Genomic DNA, 21,305 nt, shown 5'->3' with positions numbered 1-21,305 from the left:
GCATACCCTTTGACCCAGCAATACCACTACTAGGTCTGTATCCCAAAGATATCATTAAAAAAGGGAAAAGGACCCATATGTACAAAAATATCTATAGCAGTTCTTTTTCTTGTGACAAAGAATTAGAAACTGAAAGGATGCCTATCAATTGGGGAATGCCTGAACAAGTTGTGGCATATGAATGTAATGGAATACCATTTTTCTATAAGAAATTTTGAGTAGGAAGACTTCAGAAAAACCTGGAAAGACTTATATCAGCCGATGTTGAGTGAAGTCAGCAGAACCAGGAGAACATTGTACACAGAAGTAACAACACTGTGTGATGATCAACTCTGATAGACTTAGCTCTTCTCAGTGAAGTGATCCAAGACAATTCAAAAAGACTTATGATGGGAAATGCTACCCAGAGAAAGAACTGAAAGTCTAAATGCAACTCAAAGCATACTATTTTCACTTTTTTTGTTTTTTTTCTTTCTCATGGCTTTTCCCTTTTATTCTAATTCTTCTTTCACAACATGGCTAATGTGGAAATATATTTGGTCCTTGACCAAACCATCCCAGTTCCTTCTTTTTCCAGTTTCCAAGCACTGGTGGGGCAAGTGAAGAACGAATATAAAACCATATAACCCTGAAATATAGGGATAGGGCCCTCCCATCCCCAAGCTGGCTAAGAGCATCTCATAACCAGAAGCAGCTCCAGGGCTGGAGAAAGCTTAGGAATCAGTGAGCCTAGGAAGCCATTTGTTTCTATGGACAGACTTGGCCCCTCAAAGGCAGCCCCAATAGGAAGCTCAGGGATTGACGGAGTCTCGGAGTTTGAAGCATCCATCCCACAGCTTGAAGGGTTTCTTTATGGTAAACTTTATCTTTGGCAAATCTGGTTTCCTCCAGAACTCAATACAAATGCTACCTTTTATATGAAGACTTTCCTGCCTTTCTTTCCTCTCCTTCCCAGTTTGTGCGCTCATTACATATATGTACATATTTCTTTCCGTATGTATGCATTAAGTTCATGTTATTTCTCTCACTAGAATGTGAGCTCCTTGAGTGCAGGGAAATACTTTACTTTTGTCTGCATCCCTAGGACTTAGCACAGTGCCTTGCCCATAGTAGCTGTTTAATCAATGCTTGCTAAACCTGGCAGGAAAGTGTCTGAAGGGGAGAAACTCAGTTGTGACCTGGCACCTATCAGGATCAGTGAATTTAGAGATGGAAAAGGCATTTCAGGATCATCTGGTTGATGTCCTCCTTTTACAAAGGAGGAAATCAAGGCCTAGAGAGGGAAAGAAAGGGATTTGGTCAAGATTGTATAGTAGTGAAGTCAAGAATCAAAGCCAGGTCCTCTGATGCTAAATCTAGTGCCCTTTTCAGTAAACCAAAAGATGCTTGGTAAGTACTTAGACCAGGGGTGGCAAACCTGCACCCTATAGGCCACATGTGGCCCTTTAGGTCCTCAAGTGCAACCGTTTGACTAAATCCAAACTTTAACTGTGAAGTTTGGATTCAGTCAAAAGACTGCACTTGAGGACCTAAAGGGCCACATGTGGGCTGGAGGTCACACCCCTGATTTAGAGCCTCTGCCAGGCCTCACCTCCAAGTGTGCCTTAGAGAAAGGCCTAGGTAGTAATGTTAAGAAAGCCAGAGGAAACCACAAGGAAAGCCCCCTTCACCATCACTACTACCACTATAATAAGCAGCTTAAGATGCTTGTTTTCCCTTCCTTTCTCTCAGAGAATCATAAAATTGCCAAGTTGGAAGGGACCTCAGTGGACTTTTGATCCTATAAGGACCTGAGAAAGAATCCAATGTATCACATTCTAACAAGTGGTCAGCCCATCTTACCTTGAAGACCTCCAGAGGGAGTAATCCCGCTAGAGAGGCTATTTCTCTTTTGGACAGCTCTGTTAGGTAGTTTTTCCCTAAGTTAAATCTTTGTCTGCCACTTGGTAACTTGTCCAGAATCCTAAAAAGTTGAATCTCACCACTGAGGGGAGATCTACCCCCTCTTCCTGTGACATATATAAAAACAGTGTAATCTCATTTGAGACCATCTGTAAAATGGGTTCATTACCCCTACTCATGTCCACTATGCCCCTGAGCCCCAAAGCTCCAAAATACAGAGAATTACTGTTCCGGCCGAGGCTTCTGATTGATGTCAGGAAGGACGTGAACTTCATGGAATCCTAGACGGAACTTGCTGAGCAGTGAAATAATCCTGTAAGGCAGATGAAGATAGATTGGTTACTGCTATTGTTGTACTTTTTTACCAGTCATTCATCAAGTAATAAAAATAACTCTCACTTCTATAGTGCTTTAAGATTTACAAAGAGCTTTCCTCATAAGAACCCTGTGAGACAGGGTTGATTATCCCATATATTATTCTCAGTTTTTCAGAAAGAGACGTGGTGACTTGCCTGGGGTCACAGCTAATAGGAGTTAATGCAGGTCTGATTCTAAGCCCTTGCATCCCTTCTGATGTGATGTTAAGAGCAAATTTTACACTGTCTATCTTCTTATGTCTTTATCTCACAGTTGGGGCTGCAAATTTGTTCTTGGCACCTGGCATTTTCAAAAGCATGAAAAGGGGACACAAAACTAAAAAAAAAAAATTTCGCTAATGTTCCTCTAATAGAAACATGCTTGGGTTTCAAGATAAGCAAACACTAAGTACAGATCTAGGGGTCTGAGACTCAGAGCTGAGACCTCCCTACCGTGTGATTTTTGGGGTGCTTAGGTTGCTAAAGAGCCACCTCCCTGGATGCTTGTGATGTGCCTGGCACTGTGAAGCATCTTCAAGTGACTTAGAGTCTTGACAGGAAAAGGAGACTCCTCCCCATGAAAAAGAAAACATTTAATTTTCTGGCGAGGGGGGTCTGATTTTTTTGTATTAGGGACATTTAGAGAAGGGAAGGATAAGGAAGGAATTGCTAAGCTGAGCCTTAAAGGGTGGGCAAGACTTGGAGATGTAGGGAAAGAGTAGGAAGACCATCCCAGATGGAAGGAAAGGCCCAGACAGGGGCAACTGGTTTCTGTGAAAGACACTGGCCTGGATTGAATGCAGGTTGTGTGCCTGAGAGTAGGAGATATGTTTGCATGCATAGGTATGGATAGAGCATCAGATCAGAGACAGCCTTCAAAGCATCCACACAGATGATTGCCTGTTGTTTAATTTGTTCATTTAAGGACAATTATCTAAAAAAGAATGGGAGAGCAAGCAGTCTGCAGGGGGGCCAGGCTAGCTAGTGCTAATGAAGCTAGTGGGTAGAGGAAGGAATAGAGGTTAAGGGTGAAAGCTGCCAGAATGACTTGTCCTTGAGAACCTGCTTAAATTGCTTATCACTTTCCCTGAAAGATTATAAAATTCACCCCCACCCCCCACCCCCGCCCCCACAACCCCATTGTTTACTGGCTTTTTACAGAGGGGAAGGAAGTTCTCCATCCAGGTGTGACCTTCTCCCTCACACATGAATGACCTCTTCTCTGATACAATTTATTTTCTTTTTAAAAATAAATTTATTATTTGTTTTTAACTTTCCAAATTTTCTCCCTCTGTCCCTCCTTTTCTCCACCCATTGATAAGGCAAGCAATGTGATATCTGATCTGATTTCAAAAGCAAACTTCACCCTCCCCATCTTCTTATGTCCTTTAGCTCACAGTGGAGGTGGTATATGCTTGTCCTGGGCACCTGGCATTTTCAGAAGTATGAAAAGGGGATATGAAACCAAAAACAATTTCTCAAATGTTTCTTTAATAGGAACAACTTGAGTTTGAAAATAATCAAACATTGAGCACCAGAGCTTAGAGGCTTTGCTGTGGGACTGCTTCCCAGGTGAGACTCCCTGCTGTGTGGTTATTTGGGTGGCTGGGTTATCATTGCAATAGCCTCCTTGCTTTCTGATTGGTTTCCCCACCTTGAGTGTCTCTCTACTATAGGCCATCCTCCTCTCAGCTGTCAAATTGATTTTCCCTTCACTCCCCTAATTCAATAAACTTCATTGGCTTCCTATTACTTAAAGTCCTTCATAATTTGGCCCCTTCCTACCTTGTCAGTCTTCTTATGCTTTATTCTCCTCCAAGAATTCTGGTGATGAAGTGACACTGGCCTTTTGCTGTTCCTTTCATGAGACACTATCTCTTGGGTCTAGGTATTTTTTCTGTCTGTTCCTTGTGCCTTGAACTCTCTCCCTCTTAATCTCTGCCTTCTGACTTTCTTGGCTTTCAAGTCTCAGTAAAGCCCCACTTTCTGCAAGAAGACTTTCCTTAAGTCTTTCCTCCTTAATCTTACTGCCTTCCCTCTGAGATTATCTCCAATTTATCCTGTCTATATCTTGTTTATACTTATTATACATAGTTGTTTCCATGTTGTTCCTCCATTTGACTGGGGGCTCCTTGAGAACAGGGACTTTTTTGCCTTTCTTTGTAATTAGTGCTCAGCACAGTGCCCAGCACATAGTAAATGCTTAACAAATGCTTGTTGACTTAATTGACTTAAAGAGCCTGACCTGCCTTACAGTCAGCTGGATTGTTAAATTTTCAGTGAGTATTTACACTTTGGAATCTGGGAAATGCTACGGATCACATCCTGCATAATTTTTTTTCAGAGAGCCAGTTGCTAAATGTTAATCAGCCTACCATTGCTTTGTGAGATAGTGTCATAAAGGTCTTCGAGTTTTTTGAATGCCCTAAACTTACAGGACACTGGTTAATGGCAAGAGAGATAAATCTCCATCCAAACTCACTTACGCCTTTCTCTCTTCATCCATCCTATTGATCTGGCCCCCAACAAACACTCGGATCTTACACTTGTTCCACCTCTTCTTTCGACCAAGGAGATAAGGAATCAGGAGAGTGAGGCCTTGTGAAAATAAAAGATACACCCAAAAAGTAAAAAAATGCATCAGAATCAGTGGCACAAGCAGCCCCATTGCCCACCTGCCTTTGCTGAGTCACAGTCTTTTACTGCCTCCTGTGGATCTTCTATGTAGATTTCATCACTAAATCAACCACCACTCTGCTCAAGGGACTGGACTAGGTGCCTCAATAAAAGAAAGACATTTGCAGTTTGTCTTAGAAAGCAATGTGATTGAATGGAATCCCCAGGCATTGTCCTGGGAGTCAGGAGAACTGGGTTCTGGTCTTAGGTCTTGATACTAAGTCAATCTTGGCCTTGAGCAATTAAATTAATAGAAGTATAGGATCATAGAATATAGGCAGCTAGGTAGTGCAGTGGATAGAACATTGGGCTTGAAGTTAGGAAGATCTGAGTTCAAATCTAGCCTCAGACACTATCTATGTGACCTTGGGCAAGTCAATTAATCTCTGTCTCAGTTTCCTTATCTGTAAAATGGGGATGCTAATAACATTTTCCTCCCAGGATAGTTGTAAGGATCAAATGAGAAGTTTTGTGAAGTGTTATGTAAATGCCAGCTATTATTACTATTAGCTCCAGAAAAGACCTTAGATATGTCACCACTTCCAATCCCTAGGTTTCATTTCCTTCATCTGTAAAAATAAGGGATGGGGGTGATCTCTGGATTAGTACATTCCTTTCCGTTCTAAAATCCTATGATTCTATATTGTTTTATTATCAGCATATTTCTGAGAGGAAAGAGAATGGACAAGATATTCAGCATGATAGGACTTAAAAGAGTTGCAAGGGAGGAAAAGTCATCTACTTGTTCCTGTTTTCACAGCATAGGATCAAGATATACAAAGAGGGGAATCCATCCAAAATGTCATAGCATATTAGAGGAAGAATCAAAATAGGAAGAATCAATGGAACTCAGGAATCTCAATCAATAAGAAACAGGACAGGATTCCCAGATCAGTATACTGTGTCTCATGAATGATCATATCAAGGACATGGTAAAAATGATCCTAAAAGATGGCAAAAAACCCCACAACCTATTAGGGGATGGGGGAATGGCAAAAAGAGAGGCAGAGGGGCTTTTGCTTAAACTCATATCTCAGAAATCTCCTGGTACTTTGGGGATTACTGACCTCCATCATCAAAGAGCCAGTAGATATCAATGGTCTTCTTGCCCTGTTCAGACTGGAATATGGTGCTTGCTTGTTCTTCAGCCACCAGAACTTCTGGGTTCACTAGAAAAAGATAATGGATCATCCATGAGACAAGAGACATCCTTACCTATGGCTGGGGGACGGTGGTTCACTCACCCTTATCCATGAACCTTTTCTCCTTTCCCTTTGGCAGACCAAAAAGTACCCCCATTCTTTGCTCCTTGATCATGATTTTACTGTAGGCATAGGGAGCTGTGGGGACACCCTGAGGCCATTCCAAAGCCAGATAAATTATGTCATAGACAAGTCTGTCTCCAGCCCCATCAGTGACCTTTTTTCAACCATGACTCTAAAGGAGGGAGCATGTATGAGAATATGGGTTAGGTCAGTCAGCTAACTGCCCTGCAGGTGGACAGATCACTGATGGCTGAAACTTAGAGGGGACTGACATATACCACTGACAGATGGCCTATCTCCATTGGCTCTGGCTTCCTTCTGGTCTTCAGCTGGGTCAAATACAGGATTGACTACAAGAAAGAAGAAAGAGGCATCCTTGAATACAGACTGTCCGTGATAGCCTGGGAGTGGCTGAGATGCAGAAGACAGCACTTACTGTGGGCTTGCATCACTTCAGAGACGTTGAGACCTTCTCTCATCCTCATCACACACACACCATAGTTGAAATCAAAAGCATCACTGGGAAAAGAATAAACACAGTCCTGCCCACTGTCTGTACTTTGAGTTCCATGAATCAGGAAATCAGCACAGGCCTCTTACACTAGTTGAGAATGTAGTTATCCAGAGATCAGTGTCATACATAGGGAAGGCCTTATGCCTTGGCATCGTGGATGATAGCTTACTGGTATCATTAGAAGGGTATTTGTCCCCAAATATTCTCCCTATATAACTGCTGCTTTATGGAAAATTCTCCCCCTAGAGACTGCTCAGGGCTGAGCTAATGGAATTTTAAGCTCATCTTCTAAAACGCAGGTGTCAATGAGAGAAGAAAAACATAGGAAGTCCCCAGAGCTTTATTATGATTGAGTTGAATAGATCTTCTTTCCTCTCAGTGCAAAAGGAGTAAGGTAACATGGAGTCACAACATTTGGGAGGTGAGGGGATGCTGAGGCGAAAGGAAAGGAAACAAGAGTGAGGATGGTTCAATGGAAAGAACACTGGTTTTGGAGTCAGGCAGATACTGGTTTTGCGGGGAGCAGCTAGGTGGCACAGTGGAGAGAATGCCAGGCCTGGAGTCAGAGTTCCAAATCTGACCTCAAACACTTATTAACCCTGTGACTTTGGGTTGTCACTTAGTCCTCTTTGCCTCAGTTTCCTCATCTATAAAATGAGCTGGAAAAGGAAATGGCGACCAATTCCAGTTTCTCTGCCAAGAAAATCTCATGGACAGTATTGACATGATATGTCAATGATACCGTGGTACCGTGGGGTCACGAAGCGTCAGATACAACTGAGAGACTGAACAGCAGCCTCTGACTCAAAATCCAGCATTCATTCTAACAATTCTCAAAGGGCAGGGAGTTTTCCTCTTACCTGACAACTCCAACAGCGATGGGAACAACTATAGTAATTAGCGGCTATATTGCACTTTAGTTTGCAAAATGCTTTCCATATGTTAACTTATTTGATCGTCACCACAACTCTATGAGGTAAATGCCATTCTTTTCTCTGTTTTGCAGAGGAGGAAACTGAAGCACAAGGAGAGTAAGTGACTGCCCTGGGTCACATGCTAAAGAAAATGTCTGAGAGAAGATTTGGTGGTGGCTCTTCACTGAGCCACCCAGCTGCCCCACAGCAGATGCCCAATAAAGTCAATGATGATCACATTTTTATCACATCTTTGTGGCACAGCATAACCGTGACTATCCCAGATCCCACTCATTGCTGTCCTCAGGGAACTAGCTCACGTTTATATCTTACTTTACAAGAGACAGAAGGATAGTATCAAGAAAACTGGTCTCTGCCACATGAACAATTGGGATCAAGTCCTACTTCTCGTGACCCCGGGCAAGTTCCTTAGTGTTCCTGGTAACCCGCCAAGACTGTCACTTATAGAGGAGCTGTTTCCTACACTGGTAGAGGAAGTTCTTCACCGGGAGTTCCTTACACTAATCAATCATTAAACACTTACAAAGTTCCTACTATGTGCCAGGCACTGAGCTAGTCCAGGGTCACAAAGAAAAGAAAAAGCCAGTCCCTGCCCTAAAGGAGTTCACAATCTAATGGGCAGGTGATGGACAAACATCTTGTGTACCAAGTATATACAGAATAAACAGGTAATAATCAACAGAGGGAAAGTGCTAGAATTAAGAGGGCTTGGGAAAGGTTTCCTGTAGGAGATGATGATGAGACCTCACAGGCCAGAACCGACCCCTTCCCAGTTACAAAGTGCTTCCATACACAGCACTTCGTTTAATCCTATCCTTCCTCCTGTGAGGAAGGCAGAGCCAATATTGCTACTCCCATTTTATAGTATTGGGAACTGAGGACGAGGATGACCTGCCCAAGGCTACACAACAAGCTGAGGAATCAAAACGAGATCTCTGGTCTTTTGCCATCTAATCTTGTACTCTTTCCACTAGTTCCTACTGCCTCTCTTAAAACAAGGAGAAAAAAAGTTGATATCAGCGGCTTTGTTTTCGTTTTTAGTTCACAGGGTCAATATAGACAGAGATCAACTTCCTAAGGTTTCTGGATCTCCCTCCATCTGTGAACCTGACCTAAAGCATTGATGGTCAGAAGGATAGCCTCATCATTAAAGACCAGTTTATACTACAATTTGAGAATGTCAGAGCTGGGCAGGGCCTTGGAAACCACTTAGTCTAACTGGATCATTTTAGAGAAAACAGGCTCAGAGAGGAACATGATGTGACCAGAGGGCAAGAATCCAGTTCTCTTGGCTCCCAGCACAATAGTATTTACTCACTATGCCACCCTACCTCCATTTGCCATTAAGGCAGGAAAATGATTTGGACATTTTGGTTGAGAGAACAGAGCCACGGATTAGCCCTGAGACAGCTCCCAAATTAAAATCATAGGTGTGACCCATTTGTCAAACCTCTGAGGTTTAACCACAGAGGCTCTCTGCAGAGTGACTTAATGTCAAGAATAACATGGGAGTCGGGGAGATAGTGTGGGAATTTTCTCCCTTTCTCTGTCCATGCCTATGAAGCCTTCAGAATCTCTCATCTTCTCCTGACCTATACTGGCCTTCCTCCACACCCACTGTGGCTTGGATCTAAGACCTGGTGTGGAGAGGGAACTGCTTCCCTGAAGACCCGAGGGGTGGTTAGAGCCCCAGGCACTTGAACTCACTGCAGGATCCCGATGTAGTCCTCCACTGTTGCTGGATGAGCCGACTGCCAGTTCTTTTTGTATCCAACCACCAGAATGTTGGGTTTCATCTTCCCAAGGCCGGCTGCCTGTATTTAAGGAAGAGCTAGAGAAATCCAGCCAGTTCTCCATCATTCACATGTGGATTATTGGCTTTGTGGATTACTGGAGACACATTGTGTAACACCGAATTGGCCATTCCTACACTTCCTAATCCCTGTAAACTCTGGATGTGGCCACAGGTTTACCCGAGTGTCAGCCTTACATATAATGAAAAAGTCATCACATGTATCCCAGAGCCAGGTACAAAATCTTTTGCATTATCTCTGAGCCTCAGTTTTCTCATCTGTAAAATAAGATTTTAGATGATCTCTAAGCCTATGATCCTTGGCCTATTCCCATAAATTAGTAGAGATAATTATTTCTCCTACTAGATTAAAAGCGCCTTGAGGGCAGGGACCATCTGTGTCATATTCATCTTTGTATTGCACCCAACACTAAGCTCTGCAGACCTGGCCCAATTAAAAGTTAACTAATAATGAAGAGGTAGGCTTTTCCCTCCCCAAACATTCAGTTCCACAGATCCCCATACTGAGTTTTCCTGCCTCTCTTGACATTCATGGGAAGCTGTCGATGAAACAAAAACATTGCTAAATGGGTCAGGGACAAGAGGCAGACCTGAGTTCAAATTTGTCTCAAGCATTTACTAGCTGTGTGACCCTGAATAAATCACCGAAACTCTCTGAGTTTTAGTTTCCTCATCTGTGGATCAAAGAGGCTGGAGTTGAAGAACCCCAAAGTCCCTTCTGGCTCTAAATCTATTATTCTGTGAAGTAGGGATTGAGAGAGCTCTTAGGATTCAGGAAGAACTTCCCCACTGGAAAGACTGTGAAGGTCAGTGAGGGGTGGCTATGGAATCTTCAGAGAAGGTCATTCAGAGCAGGCCGGACCTGCATCTGCCCACTCTGGGTTAGGCACACTTGGGGCTCTCTGCTTTTTCCCAGGCCATCATTTCACCTGAATTAGGGTCTGGACTCCACTCCTCAAGTCCTCCGCAATCACGTCTGAGTAGAAAGCCTTGATTTTTCTTTTGTTCAGCCACTTTGTGTGTCCGTTGGAGATGAGCCGGAGCTCTGGCATCCTCTGTTTTCTAGGTCCCTGTCATGGGAGTACAAGAGAGAGTCTTGCCCCCTTGTCCCAAGAGAATTAGGGGCTGCTGTGTTGGAGAACTCCACACTAGCTCAGGGCTGGCCAACATCTATAGCTTGCAGGTCACTAGAAGAACATGGGCCTGGCTGGCCCAGTGAACAGAGAGTGAGAAGAAAAGGGAAAGAAGAGAGGAGACTGGAGACTTTAGAATACGAAGGGATCTTAAGGAGTGTCTAGTCCTCCATCCTCTCCATCCTTTATTTTATTGTAGGGAAACTGAGGCCCAAGTGGGAAAGGTCACACAGAGGACAAAGCTGGAATTTGGATCCATATTCCCAAATGCAAAGATCTTTGAAGGGGGAGAAAGAGAGAAAGGGTAGGAAGTAAAAGCTGGAGAAAAAGCAGCGAACAGGAAAGAGAAAAAAGCATGAAACTAAACAATGATGCTACATTAAGTCCACAAATGTAGCATGTAGTCAGATTGTGAAGGGATTTGAATGCCAAACAAATTAGTTTATATTTTTAACTAGAATTAACAGGGAGCCACTAGAGTTTCTTGAGGAGGAGAGCAACATCCCCATAAATGTGTGTTTCCATAGGCCCCATGGAAAGTCCCTCACATCTAGCAATGTGTAAAATAAAGGGGCCTGTCTAGAAGACTTCTTCCAACTTTAAATCTACAATCCTATTAAAAAAAACACTTTTACTGATTTTTTTTTAAGCCAGCAAGACTTTCATTAATTTGCAGAAAACAAGCAAGTCACTGTCCCCACCCAGGGTTGTTCCCACACCAAACTAGAGAAGAAAAAGGAGGCAGACACTCACAATGATCACATGGCCACAAATCATCAGGCTGAGGTTCCTAGTGAATGTGCCCACAAAGTCCACCAGGGCTGGTCGGAAATTTGGAGGCCCAGTAAGGACCAGGCACTGGGGTCTGAGGAAAAAGAAAAAAAAGGAAAAATGTCAATGTCACCAAGGATGGAGCCACTGCTCAGAGACTGAAGTTGGATTTTTGGGTCCTAGGTGTGTTCTCTTCCTCCTCTATGGCCTGCATCTGTTTCTTCATTTGCAAAAATCTGACTTATATCGCAGGCACAATAAAAGAATCAAACTGAAATGATTATACACAAGTTTTGTGGAATACATATCATTGTATAAATGGACAGGGTCATTATCATTAAGAAACAATCAGAAAGTCAATCAAGCCTTTATTAAGTACCTACTATGAGCCTTCTTGGGCAGCTAGGTAGCACAGCGGATAGAGTGCTGGGCCTGGAGGCAGGAAAACTCATCTTTCTGAGTTCAAATCTGGCCTCAGACACTTACTAACTGTATGATCCTGGGCAAATCACTTAACCCTGTTTGCCTCAGTTTCCTTATCTGTAAAATGAGCCAGAGAAGGAAATGGCAAACCACTGCAGTATCTTTGCCAAGAAAACCCCAAATGGGGTCATAAAGAATCAGATATAACTGGATCAACTGAACAACAACAAAATGTGCCTTCTAAGCACTAAGAACAAATATGTAAAAAATTCAAGGCCCTGTCATCTTGTCAGTGTGAATACTGATAAGTATTTTGCCGCCCTTTTCCAGCTGAATAGATGGTTTCTGAGAGTTGCTGTGGTCTAGCAGGGGTGGAGAACCTGCGGCCTTGAGACCACATGCGGACTTCAAGTGCAGGCCTTTGAATCCAAACTTCACAGAACAAATCCCCTTAATAAAAGGATTTATTCTGTAAAACTTGGACTCAGTCAAAAAGCCACATCTGATGACCTAGAAGGCCACATGTGTCCTTGAGGCCAAAGGTTGCCCACCTCCTTTAAATATTCATCCTAAGGCCAGCCTGGTAATAAGTCTCTCTGCACTTGGCTAGGCTGGTCCTCAGTCCATGGGCACATGCAGTCTGCCAGTACCTGGGACCTGAGAGCTTGGCATGATCTTCAGGAAGCCAGGGTAAACTTTGTGCTCCAATGAGGCAGCAGAGGACAATGTTCTTGGAATAGTCATAAAATACAAATTCATTATAAAATACTCTGAGTGATTTCAGTTTTTCATATTTTTTTGTCAGTGAACTTGGTCAATATTGGCGCCATTGTTTTCCCATTGGTCAATATCTCAGTTCAGAAGCACTGGGGTGGGAGCCGTGGGGAGGGGGGCGGAAAGTTCTGCACATGTCCAGTGCCTGACACATGGTAAGTGCTTAATATTCATTTGTTGACTGACTGCTTGATGGTTCTTAAAGCCAGGGGAAAGCAGGAATATGAGTATTTTAGAATGACTGGTCATGGGGATGAAAGGGTAGCCTGTTCACCTGTAATTCTTAATGTGCTCTTCAACCTCATTGAGTCCTACTGAGTAGTTCAGGGCCATGTTGTAGGAGCCAGCCTGGACTGAAGAGCCCCAGTTCACCTCTGGGGAGAGAAAAAAGTAGGAAGGGGAGGAAGGATGAAGAGTTTTCCAGCTTTAAAAGAAGGATCCAAACATCACATTCACCTTAGGAGTAGGGACAGTGTCAAAAGACCTGACTGGCAGCCTAAAAGGTGAAGCCAAGTTACAGCAAGTAATGAAAAGAGTTCATAATAAATCTATTGTGCTCTAAGATTCACAAACCATTTTCCTTACAACAAACCTTAGGTAAGTAGTGCAAATATTATTCCTATTTTATAGAGGAGGAACTTGCGGCTCAGAGAATTTAAAAGGACATGCTCAGGGTCGCTCAGCTAGTATGTGTTAGCCTCAGGAATGTAGATTTAGGACTGGAAGGAATCTCAGAAATCATGTGGTCCAAGCTCCTCACTTTCAGATAAGAAAAAGGAGGCCCAGAGGGTTTCAGTGACTTGTCCTAGCTACATAGAGAAAGAACAAGGGTTCAAACCTAGGTCTCACCTGACTCCAGGGGCAGCGACATAGTCATTAAAATGTGCTTTCAGTCTAGGTGACATAGATATGGGACTTTAAGGTTTACAAACTACTTTGTATAAGTCATCTTATCAAGAAGAGCAGTCTTTCTGATAGGTTAGCAAGGGAGTATCTACAAGGCTGACTTAAGAAAAAGAGAATAGTGAATGGAGCAACCATTGGCGCTCAATCCCACCCTGCAGCAGCAGGTATTGTTGTCCACTGTATACCTGCATAGGCCATTAGTCTTCAGTTGGTGTCTAAAAATGTCCTCGTCTGTAACATGGGAGTGATCATCCCTGCCCTCCTCCTTTTCAAAGTTACTGGAAAGGATTGGGGGGAAGGGCAGAGAAATTTAAATCATGGCCCCAAAAAGATTTTGTTAAATGGCAAGACAGTGTAAAGGAGTCAAGTCAATTATTAAATCATTCTTCAGTTCATACCAAATCCAGTTCAGGTGCTATGGGATCCATCTGAATTTAGTTAATTCTTCACCACCACCACCACCACCCCCCACCCCCCCATCCCTGGAGAAGGTCAGAAGGAATTCTAGATTTTTTTCCTCTGATTTTAAGCCAAGATCTTTAGCATACAGGGGCTCTTCAATGGAAGATTCTTGGAAAAAAAGTAAAGAATCTCTAAGGATAGAAGATCATGCTCCACAAGAGCTGAAACTGCCATGAGGACTGAGAGCTGTCATGACTGAAAAGGTCATGGATCTATGATAACATCAAAGCAAAGCATGTGCCCCATGGGGTTGTTGTGAAGAGAAAATGAAGTCATCTATGTAAAACACTTTATAAGAAGGAAAAGCTATGTGAAAGTCATATTATAAACTGTAAAGTGTTATAGAAATGTGAGGGATTGTTAATGGCAATACCTTTTGTTATACTATAACTTCCTCCTGGCAGGGAAACAAATGAATAACCAAAGCCCCCCAGATTCCACCAAGGTCTCCACACCTGGCTTCTTGTAGAGCACATATAACAGCAAGAAGATGACCACAGCAATCGCAATGAGGGCTGCCCACCATGTGAGGAGGAACATGATGACCACAGAGATGACTGCCCCAAACAGGGCTATCCATTTGTTGTAGTAGTGGAATGAGGGTCTCCAGCCTGGGACAGAGAGGAAGGTTTGGTTGGCACAGAAGACAGTGGGCAGCCCCTCTCTCAGGACCTGATGGGTATTAGCCCCAGTTTCTAGGGGGAAGTGAATGAAGAAGATTCTGATTTTGTCAAGAAGTTGGGAATCTCGATTCTCAATGTGGGGTCTTGCCCACTGGACCCCTAGGGATATCTATCCTCTGAATATGGCAATGTCTTGTCCTAAATTTGAGCAGATATACCTGAAGGGCTGACCTAGCCTTTGACATGAACTCCTGATGTAGTAGCTCAACCTCTGGGGAGAAGGCATTGAGGAGGGAGAGTTGGGCCATGGTGGTCTTCTGTTTCCCCATTAGCACTCACCGGGAGAATTGGTGATGGAAGCGTGGAAGCAGCTGAAGTTGATGAGTGCATAGGAGCACAAGAAGAAGTTGGAGATGATGGGGGCAATGGTGTTGAGCTCAGCTACAAGGACCGGGGAGGGAGAGAGACAATTATGAACAATCCCAACTATCCTGGTCCATGATGTATTTGAGTGGACCTCCTCAAACAAGGAGAGGGAGAGGGAGAGAGCAGGGAAGAGACATGATCAGAATATCAGGAGCCTTCAAGATTGGAGCTGGAGGCCAGTTGTCCTCTGTCTCTGTCTCTCCTTCTTCTCCCTCCACCCCCTTGTCTGCCCCTTGATTTGGAAAAAGCTCAGAGGAGATAATGACACATAGTACTTCAGAGAATCATATATCTTTAAACTAAAAGAGAATGCAAAAGATCACCTGGTCCAGCCTTCACCCTCAGGTCAGGTAATATTATCTGTGCTTTACAGATAACACAACTCCAACCTGGAGAGATGAGGTGCCCTGCTTAGGCCAGCCACGTCTCCTGATCTAATACTAGCCATTAGGCCTCTTATTAAATCATTCTTCACTTCACGCCAAATCCAGTTCAGGTGCTATGGGATTGCATCTGAATTTAGTTAATTTTTCCCCTCATCCCTAGAGAAGGTCAGAAGGAAATCTAGATGTTTTTTCCTCTGATTTTAAGCCAAGCAAGTGCTCTCTTTCCCATCCCCCCAATCTCCAGTCCCGATGCCTGCTGCCTCTCAGGGACCAGGGTCCAGTCTCACCAATGAGAATGAAGGCCACCGCAATGACATAAGCCAGCAGGTAACCCCGGACAGGCTCATTGTTTTTTCCATAGCCCTTCCCAAAGAAGCCAATGAGAGGGTAAAGTTGGTCTTCACATAAGCACTGGGGAATGAGGGATGGAGAAAGTGAGAAGGGGGATGAAAGACAGCAAAGTTTTATCTTGGGATCTCAGAATTTATTCTCCCATTCTAGACTTGTTTTTATTTTTCCTAGAACAAGCTGTGAGCTACATTTAAGTGTCTTCCTTGGGAACATTTTTAAACTGGCCTCTATGCTTCTTCCATCTCCACTCCCTCCCCCTTCCCCACCCTGGGCTTATCTCTTTAGAGGACATAGTGAAGTTACTTGATGTTGACATTTTATGTCTGCATTCTCTCTTGATACTCTCATCCATCCCAAATCTTTCCTGAGCCGCTCTGCTGTAGGTTTGTACTATCAGAGGCCCACCCATCCCACTGAGTGCTATAGATGGGATGGCATCTGGAATTCACCACTAGGCTGGCATCACATTCTTACCTGGAAGACTTTGGCAGCAGAGACAAGGCAGGCCAGGGCAGAAGAGAGGGTAGCCCCAAAGATGCCTGCAGTGATCAAGGGTGCAAAGCCAGATACCATACTCATGCTCTGCAGGAGGCACATAGGGTTTAGTTCCTGTTCATTGCTCAGGCTTTGCCCCAGAGTCCTTTGCTCCTGGGTGCTGAGTTCGCCCATTCTTGAGGACTGAGCTCCCTTACTCCCGGGTACTGCTCCCCTTAAACCTAGGTCCTGTACCTCTCATTCATGGGTACCACCTCTGGTAAATTAGTCACTTGATTAATTTATTAAACAAATCACCACTTTTGGAGGAAGAATGGAACAGCAGTCCACACTGGCCTATTGCCTGGCCTTCTGTGGGATGGGGTGTCCATCTTGTATCTGGACAGTCTGATCTTGAAAGACCTAGTCCAATGACCTCTATTACAGTCTCAGCTGTAGGAGGCTTCCTTCCCCTTGTGACCTCCCCCATGGTCTGACCAGGACTTTGGCAATGGCTTTGACAAAAACACTAAATGATCAAAGTCTGGAGATAAGGGCAGGGGCCCCCTAGGTTCTGATGACTCTTTTCAAAGAGTCACTGGAATACCTGGTAGTAATTAATGAGCCCATAGCGACAGTTGCCCTTCTGGGTACACTCAGTGAAGTTCCAGCCGTAGCCACATGCCAGCCCCTCACAGTCAGGGGAACCAGGGACCACTGTGTCATTGAGGCCCCCAGAGGCATCTCGAACTACACATGAGCCTGGCAAGGAAAGTGATGTGAGGAGAGGGATAGCTGGCCCCGAATCTCTGCCTTGCTACACTTCCAATGCAAGTTATTGAAGTCTGTGACTAGTCCTCCTTATTCACATGCCTGTATCACCCTAGTAGTGTTAGGGCCAGGACTATACTCAGTGTATGGGATCACCAGGTTAGATCCCATTTCACCTAAAGGGAGTAGTTTGGCTTCTAGACAGGCATAGGATAGGGAATGGGATTTGCCCCTTGGTACCCAAATCCATTTAATGATGTGAGAATTAGTGGATAGAAAAAAAGGTCTTGGAGTCAGGAAAATTTAGGTTTAAGAAGTGTTTTAGCACTTCCTGCTGCGTGATCCTGGACAAGTAACTTAACCTCTCAGTGTTCCAAGCATCCCTCTATAATTTGCGAAGCAGATGCTCATCTGCATCATTAGGGGGAGTTTTCTAATAAATGTCATTAAATACATCATAGATAAATTATCTGTAGATAATAGCTCTATTATCCAATAAAGTCATAGATTTAGGACCCTCTCCTACTTCCCCAGAAAAATAAATTTAATAATGAGCTTAGTTGTAATATATTGCATCAGACCCAACTATTAGCATAGTTCCAGCCCTTTATCCATCTTTGATATCATTTACTCTCCCACTACTTACCAATGGTAGCAGAGATGGCCAGGTAGGAAACTGTAGTCCAGAATATGGCCATTAAAGTACCTTTGGGGATTGCCACAGCAGGATCCTGAAGGAGAAAGTTTTTAACAATTCCTCCTTGGAAAACATTGAATATGGTAACAGTAATACTGTCAGGATGATCAGCTATGAAAAACTTAACTGCTCAGAGCAAGACAATGATCCAAGACAATTCCAGAGAACCCATGATGAAAAATGCTGTCCACTTCCAGAGAGAGAACTGATGAATTCTGAGTGCAGACTGAAGAACACTTTAAAAAATAAACCTTTATTTTTCTCTTATTTTGGTTTGTATTCTCTTTTGCAAGATGGCCAATATGGAATTATCTTTTGCATGACTTACTACATATAATCAATATCAAATTGTTTGCCTTCTCAAGGAGTTGGGAGGGTGAGAATTTGGAACTCAAAAACTTTTTAAATGTTTTTTACATGTAACTGGGAAATATTTATTGAAATAAATAAAAATATACTGGGGGGAAAATTCTTTCTCAGTTTCCTTCTATTCCAGCCTAAAGCCCTCTTGTCTAAAGCCTTGAGTAAACAAAAAAATTCCAGCCCCAAGGTGAAAGTCTGTTGAGTTCCCGGGGTCCAAGCATTGGGCATTGAGTATTAGATTCTGTTGCTTGGGCCCTCAGCTACAGCCATGCTTAAAAAGACCTATATCCAACTCATATCCTCCAAATGCCAAGTCCTCCTATATAGGTGGGAAAGAGGTGAGCACAGACTGAGTACCTTGTCACCTGGTACTCAGTGGGTGCTTAAAAACTGTCTATTGATTGCTTGATTCTCCTAGTTTTCCACCAATCCAGTGCCACACTGTGAAGGACCAGAAGACGTCCTCCATGAATGTGAAGAGCTCCCCTTCACCTTGCTATCCCTCTTCCCCTTGCCCTTTCTAGTAATAATCACTAACACTTGCATAACTCACAGGCTTAGACTAGATGACCTCTTCCAGCTCTGCACCTGAGATTCTGTGACATCCAAGTACTTTAGCATACGTTGGCTCCTATGAACCAGGTTATTGTCCCAATTTTTCAGATAAAGAAACCGAGGTTTTGAGAAGGTGAGTGGTGACCAGTTGTGGTCAGTGGCAGACCTGACTGACTCTGAGCCTTATTGTCTTTCCATCAGGGCCCGAGGTCTCTCTAGAAAGTAGAGCTTTGAAATCTTTCTGGGTTCAGACTGTAAGCCAGGTCACACCTGGAAACAGAGCATTGCTGGGCAGTTTTTGCAACAGGACCAGGACATGTTCCAAGAACTGCTTTGCTCATGGCTTCTCATAGAGCCAAACTCTGGGAGTACAATCTTGTGATTTTCATGGTATTTATAAATCTTTTCAGTGCTATGTGTCCTTTGGCTCACTCACTTCCCTTCTCCTGCCCCCATCCCCACCCCACAAAAGAGCTACTTTGATGGAGGAGCTCAAAGCAAAGTTACAGTTGGGTTACTACTAAACAAGGTGAACCCAGGCAGGGTTCCCCAGCTCAGACCCTTCCTAGACCCTGTGGCCATTGTCCTCTTTACCCCATTCAGCTTACGCATGGACAATACTGAGTTCGCTACCCTAAACCCATCAGTAAAGACCACATATCCACTTCTTAATGCAATCAATGGCTGGACTCCTGCCCACCCCTACAAAAGAACCTCTGCTTCCATCACACCATCATCATCATCATCATCATCATCATCATCATCATCATCATCACCATCATGGAAAGCCCTGGGGGGGGCGTAGCCCACTTCTGTGGGTTCTGGGAGGAGTATAGCCCAGCAGGGAACTTTGGGGAACTACTTCTTTCCCTTTGGGGAAAAGAAACTTGCTGCTCTTTAACTATGGGTTAGGAGTTCCCCAGGCCTTTCTCTCTTCCCTTTCCATAGGAACAAGCTTTGGGGATTTCTCCCTTCTTAGCTAGACCCAGGGATGTGTTGGAGCCAGCTCAAACCTGCTGGAGAGAGCCAGTTGTTAAATTTTCATTAAGAGCATTAACACCACAGAAATCAGCAAATGCTGCAAATCAGGACTTGATTTATTGCTTGTTGATTGTCAAGACGTAAGAAAGAGACGGAGAAAATGTTAATAATGCAGGTTAAACTTAAAAGTGTGACCTTCGTACAGTCTCCATCCCAAACCAGTAAAACATTTCCGGCACACACCCGGTGACCACCCTGGAGTCCATCAAGTGTCTGAATGCATGTGTGTTGGGTTTCTTTGTTGATTTTTGTGGCTTATGACTTTTCTCTGTCCACACATCACTCTCCACACCACCTTCATGCCCTGTGGTCACCTGCCTGGCATATCAAGCATCTTGGGGCTATTGGAAGGAAAGGGCAGAGGGGATGTTGCTGTCCTATAGTTTTGAAATTTTTATTTTTGCATATGTAATCCATCTGGTACAAGTAGCTAACTTGGTAGATATTATGCACTCCCCTTGGTCTCCATGGATGCTGGAGGAGGGAGGGAGAAGAGGAGGAAGAAAAAGGATGAGGAGGAGGAAGGAAGGAAAGAAGGAAGGGAGGGAGGGAAAAAGGGAGGGTGAAAGGAAGGAGGGGGAAGGAAAGGAAGGAGGAAGGAAGGAAAGAAGGGAGGGAGGAAGGAAGGGAGTAAGTGAGTGAGGGAGGGAGGAAGGAAGGCGGGGAGGAAAGAAGAAATAAAGGAAGGGAGGAAGGAAGGGAGGAAGGAAGGGAGGGGGGAAAAAAGGAGGGAAGGGAGGAGGGAAGGAAGGAGGGGAGTGAAGGAGGGAGGGAGGAAGAAAGGGAGGGAGGGAAGAAGGGAGGGAGGAAGGGAAGAAGGGAGGGAGGAAGGAAAGAGGGAAGGGAGGGGGGAAGGAAGGAAGGAAGGAAGTTGTGAGGGTCCTAAAACTCTGAGCTAGGTGCTAGGCTGGGCTAGGGCTTTGAGGAAGAACAGCCATACAAGGTCAAACTTTAGCCTGAATGCAACAGAATTGACCTCTATCCAATCAGGAAGGTGATGGAGAGGAAAGGTAGGAATATAGGATCATAGGTTTACAACCAGAAGGAACCTCTAAAAGAATCACCTCAGGGATGGGGAACCGGCCTCATGTGGCCCTCTAGGTCCTCAGGCACACCCTTTGGACTGGGTCCAAGTTTTACAGAACAAATCCTTTTATTAAGGGGATTGGTTCTGTGAAGTTTGGATACAATCAAAGGGCTGCGCCTGAGGACCTAGAGGGCCACATATGGCCTTGAGGCCACAGGTTCCCCACTTCTGTATCTAAATCCCTTATTTTACAGCTGAGGAAATTGAAACCCAGAGAAAAGTAACTTGCCCCTTGGTCTTCAAAACAAAACTCTGTGCCCTTTTCACTGTCCCATGATGCCCCACACTGACAGTCACGAATAACAAGCACCAGAAGCAGCATAATCTTGTGAAGCTTGAAGGAGCAAGTTTAGGATAAATAATAAGTTAGTGGGGAGGTGGCCCACACTGTGATCACCAGCACATTCTAGAAGGATTTGAAAAAATTCCTGAGTTTCTTAAGGGATTATTAAAGGAAAGTAGCATGTTTGGATCACGTTCCTGGCTTCTCCAACCTGTCCCTCAGTGCCCAAGTCCTAGACAAAGGCCCTGGCCCGGAGGGCAGATGACACGGATCTGGGAGGGATAGTTCAAACACTGGATGACAGAATCAGGATCCAAT

General features: G+C 44.1%; 1 protein-coding gene across 6 annotated transcripts in view; it reads right to left on the bottom strand.

Moving 5' to 3' along the window:
• SLC12A3 (solute carrier family 12 member 3) overlaps positions 1 to 21,305 on the bottom strand; it is a 50,251-nt gene that overhangs the window by 13,712 nt on the left and 15,234 nt on the right. For 4 of the 6 annotated variants that reach the window (XM_072632298.1, XM_072632299.1, XM_072632296.1 and 1 more), the window contains exons 9-23: positions 17,608 to 17,692; positions 16,798 to 16,952; positions 16,191 to 16,298; positions 15,653 to 15,776; positions 14,893 to 14,994; positions 14,386 to 14,541; positions 12,837 to 12,936; positions 11,348 to 11,459; positions 10,391 to 10,531; positions 9,356 to 9,462; positions 6,636 to 6,718; positions 6,478 to 6,549; positions 6,002 to 6,103; positions 4,745 to 4,856; positions 2,129 to 2,215 (exon numbers count right to left, since the gene is read on the bottom strand). In XM_072632298.1, coding sequence (XP_072488399.1) covers positions 2,129 to 2,215; positions 4,745 to 4,856; positions 6,002 to 6,103; positions 6,478 to 6,549; positions 6,636 to 6,718; positions 9,356 to 9,462; positions 10,391 to 10,531; positions 11,348 to 11,459; positions 12,837 to 12,936; positions 14,386 to 14,541; positions 14,893 to 14,994; positions 15,653 to 15,776; positions 16,191 to 16,298; positions 16,798 to 16,952; positions 17,608 to 17,692 — 1,646 coding nt within the window. The remainder of the gene's footprint in view (positions 1 to 2,128; positions 2,216 to 4,744; positions 4,857 to 6,001; positions 6,104 to 6,477; positions 6,550 to 6,635; positions 6,719 to 9,355; positions 9,463 to 10,390; positions 10,532 to 11,347; positions 11,460 to 12,836; positions 12,937 to 14,385; positions 14,542 to 14,892; positions 14,995 to 15,652; positions 15,777 to 16,190; positions 16,299 to 16,797; positions 16,953 to 17,607; positions 17,693 to 21,305) is intronic. The other 2 variants (XM_072632302.1, XM_072632300.1) reach the window with 1 other exon arrangement.

This window comes from Notamacropus eugenii, chromosome 1 (genome assembly GCF_028372415.1).
Source record: "Notamacropus eugenii isolate mMacEug1 chromosome 1, mMacEug1.pri_v2, whole genome shotgun sequence".
NCBI classification, from domain to species: Eukaryota; Metazoa; Chordata; class Mammalia; order Diprotodontia; family Macropodidae; genus Notamacropus; species Notamacropus eugenii.
The sequence above is the reverse complement of the archived record's forward strand: the minus strand, read 5'-3'. Positions and strand labels throughout refer to the sequence as shown.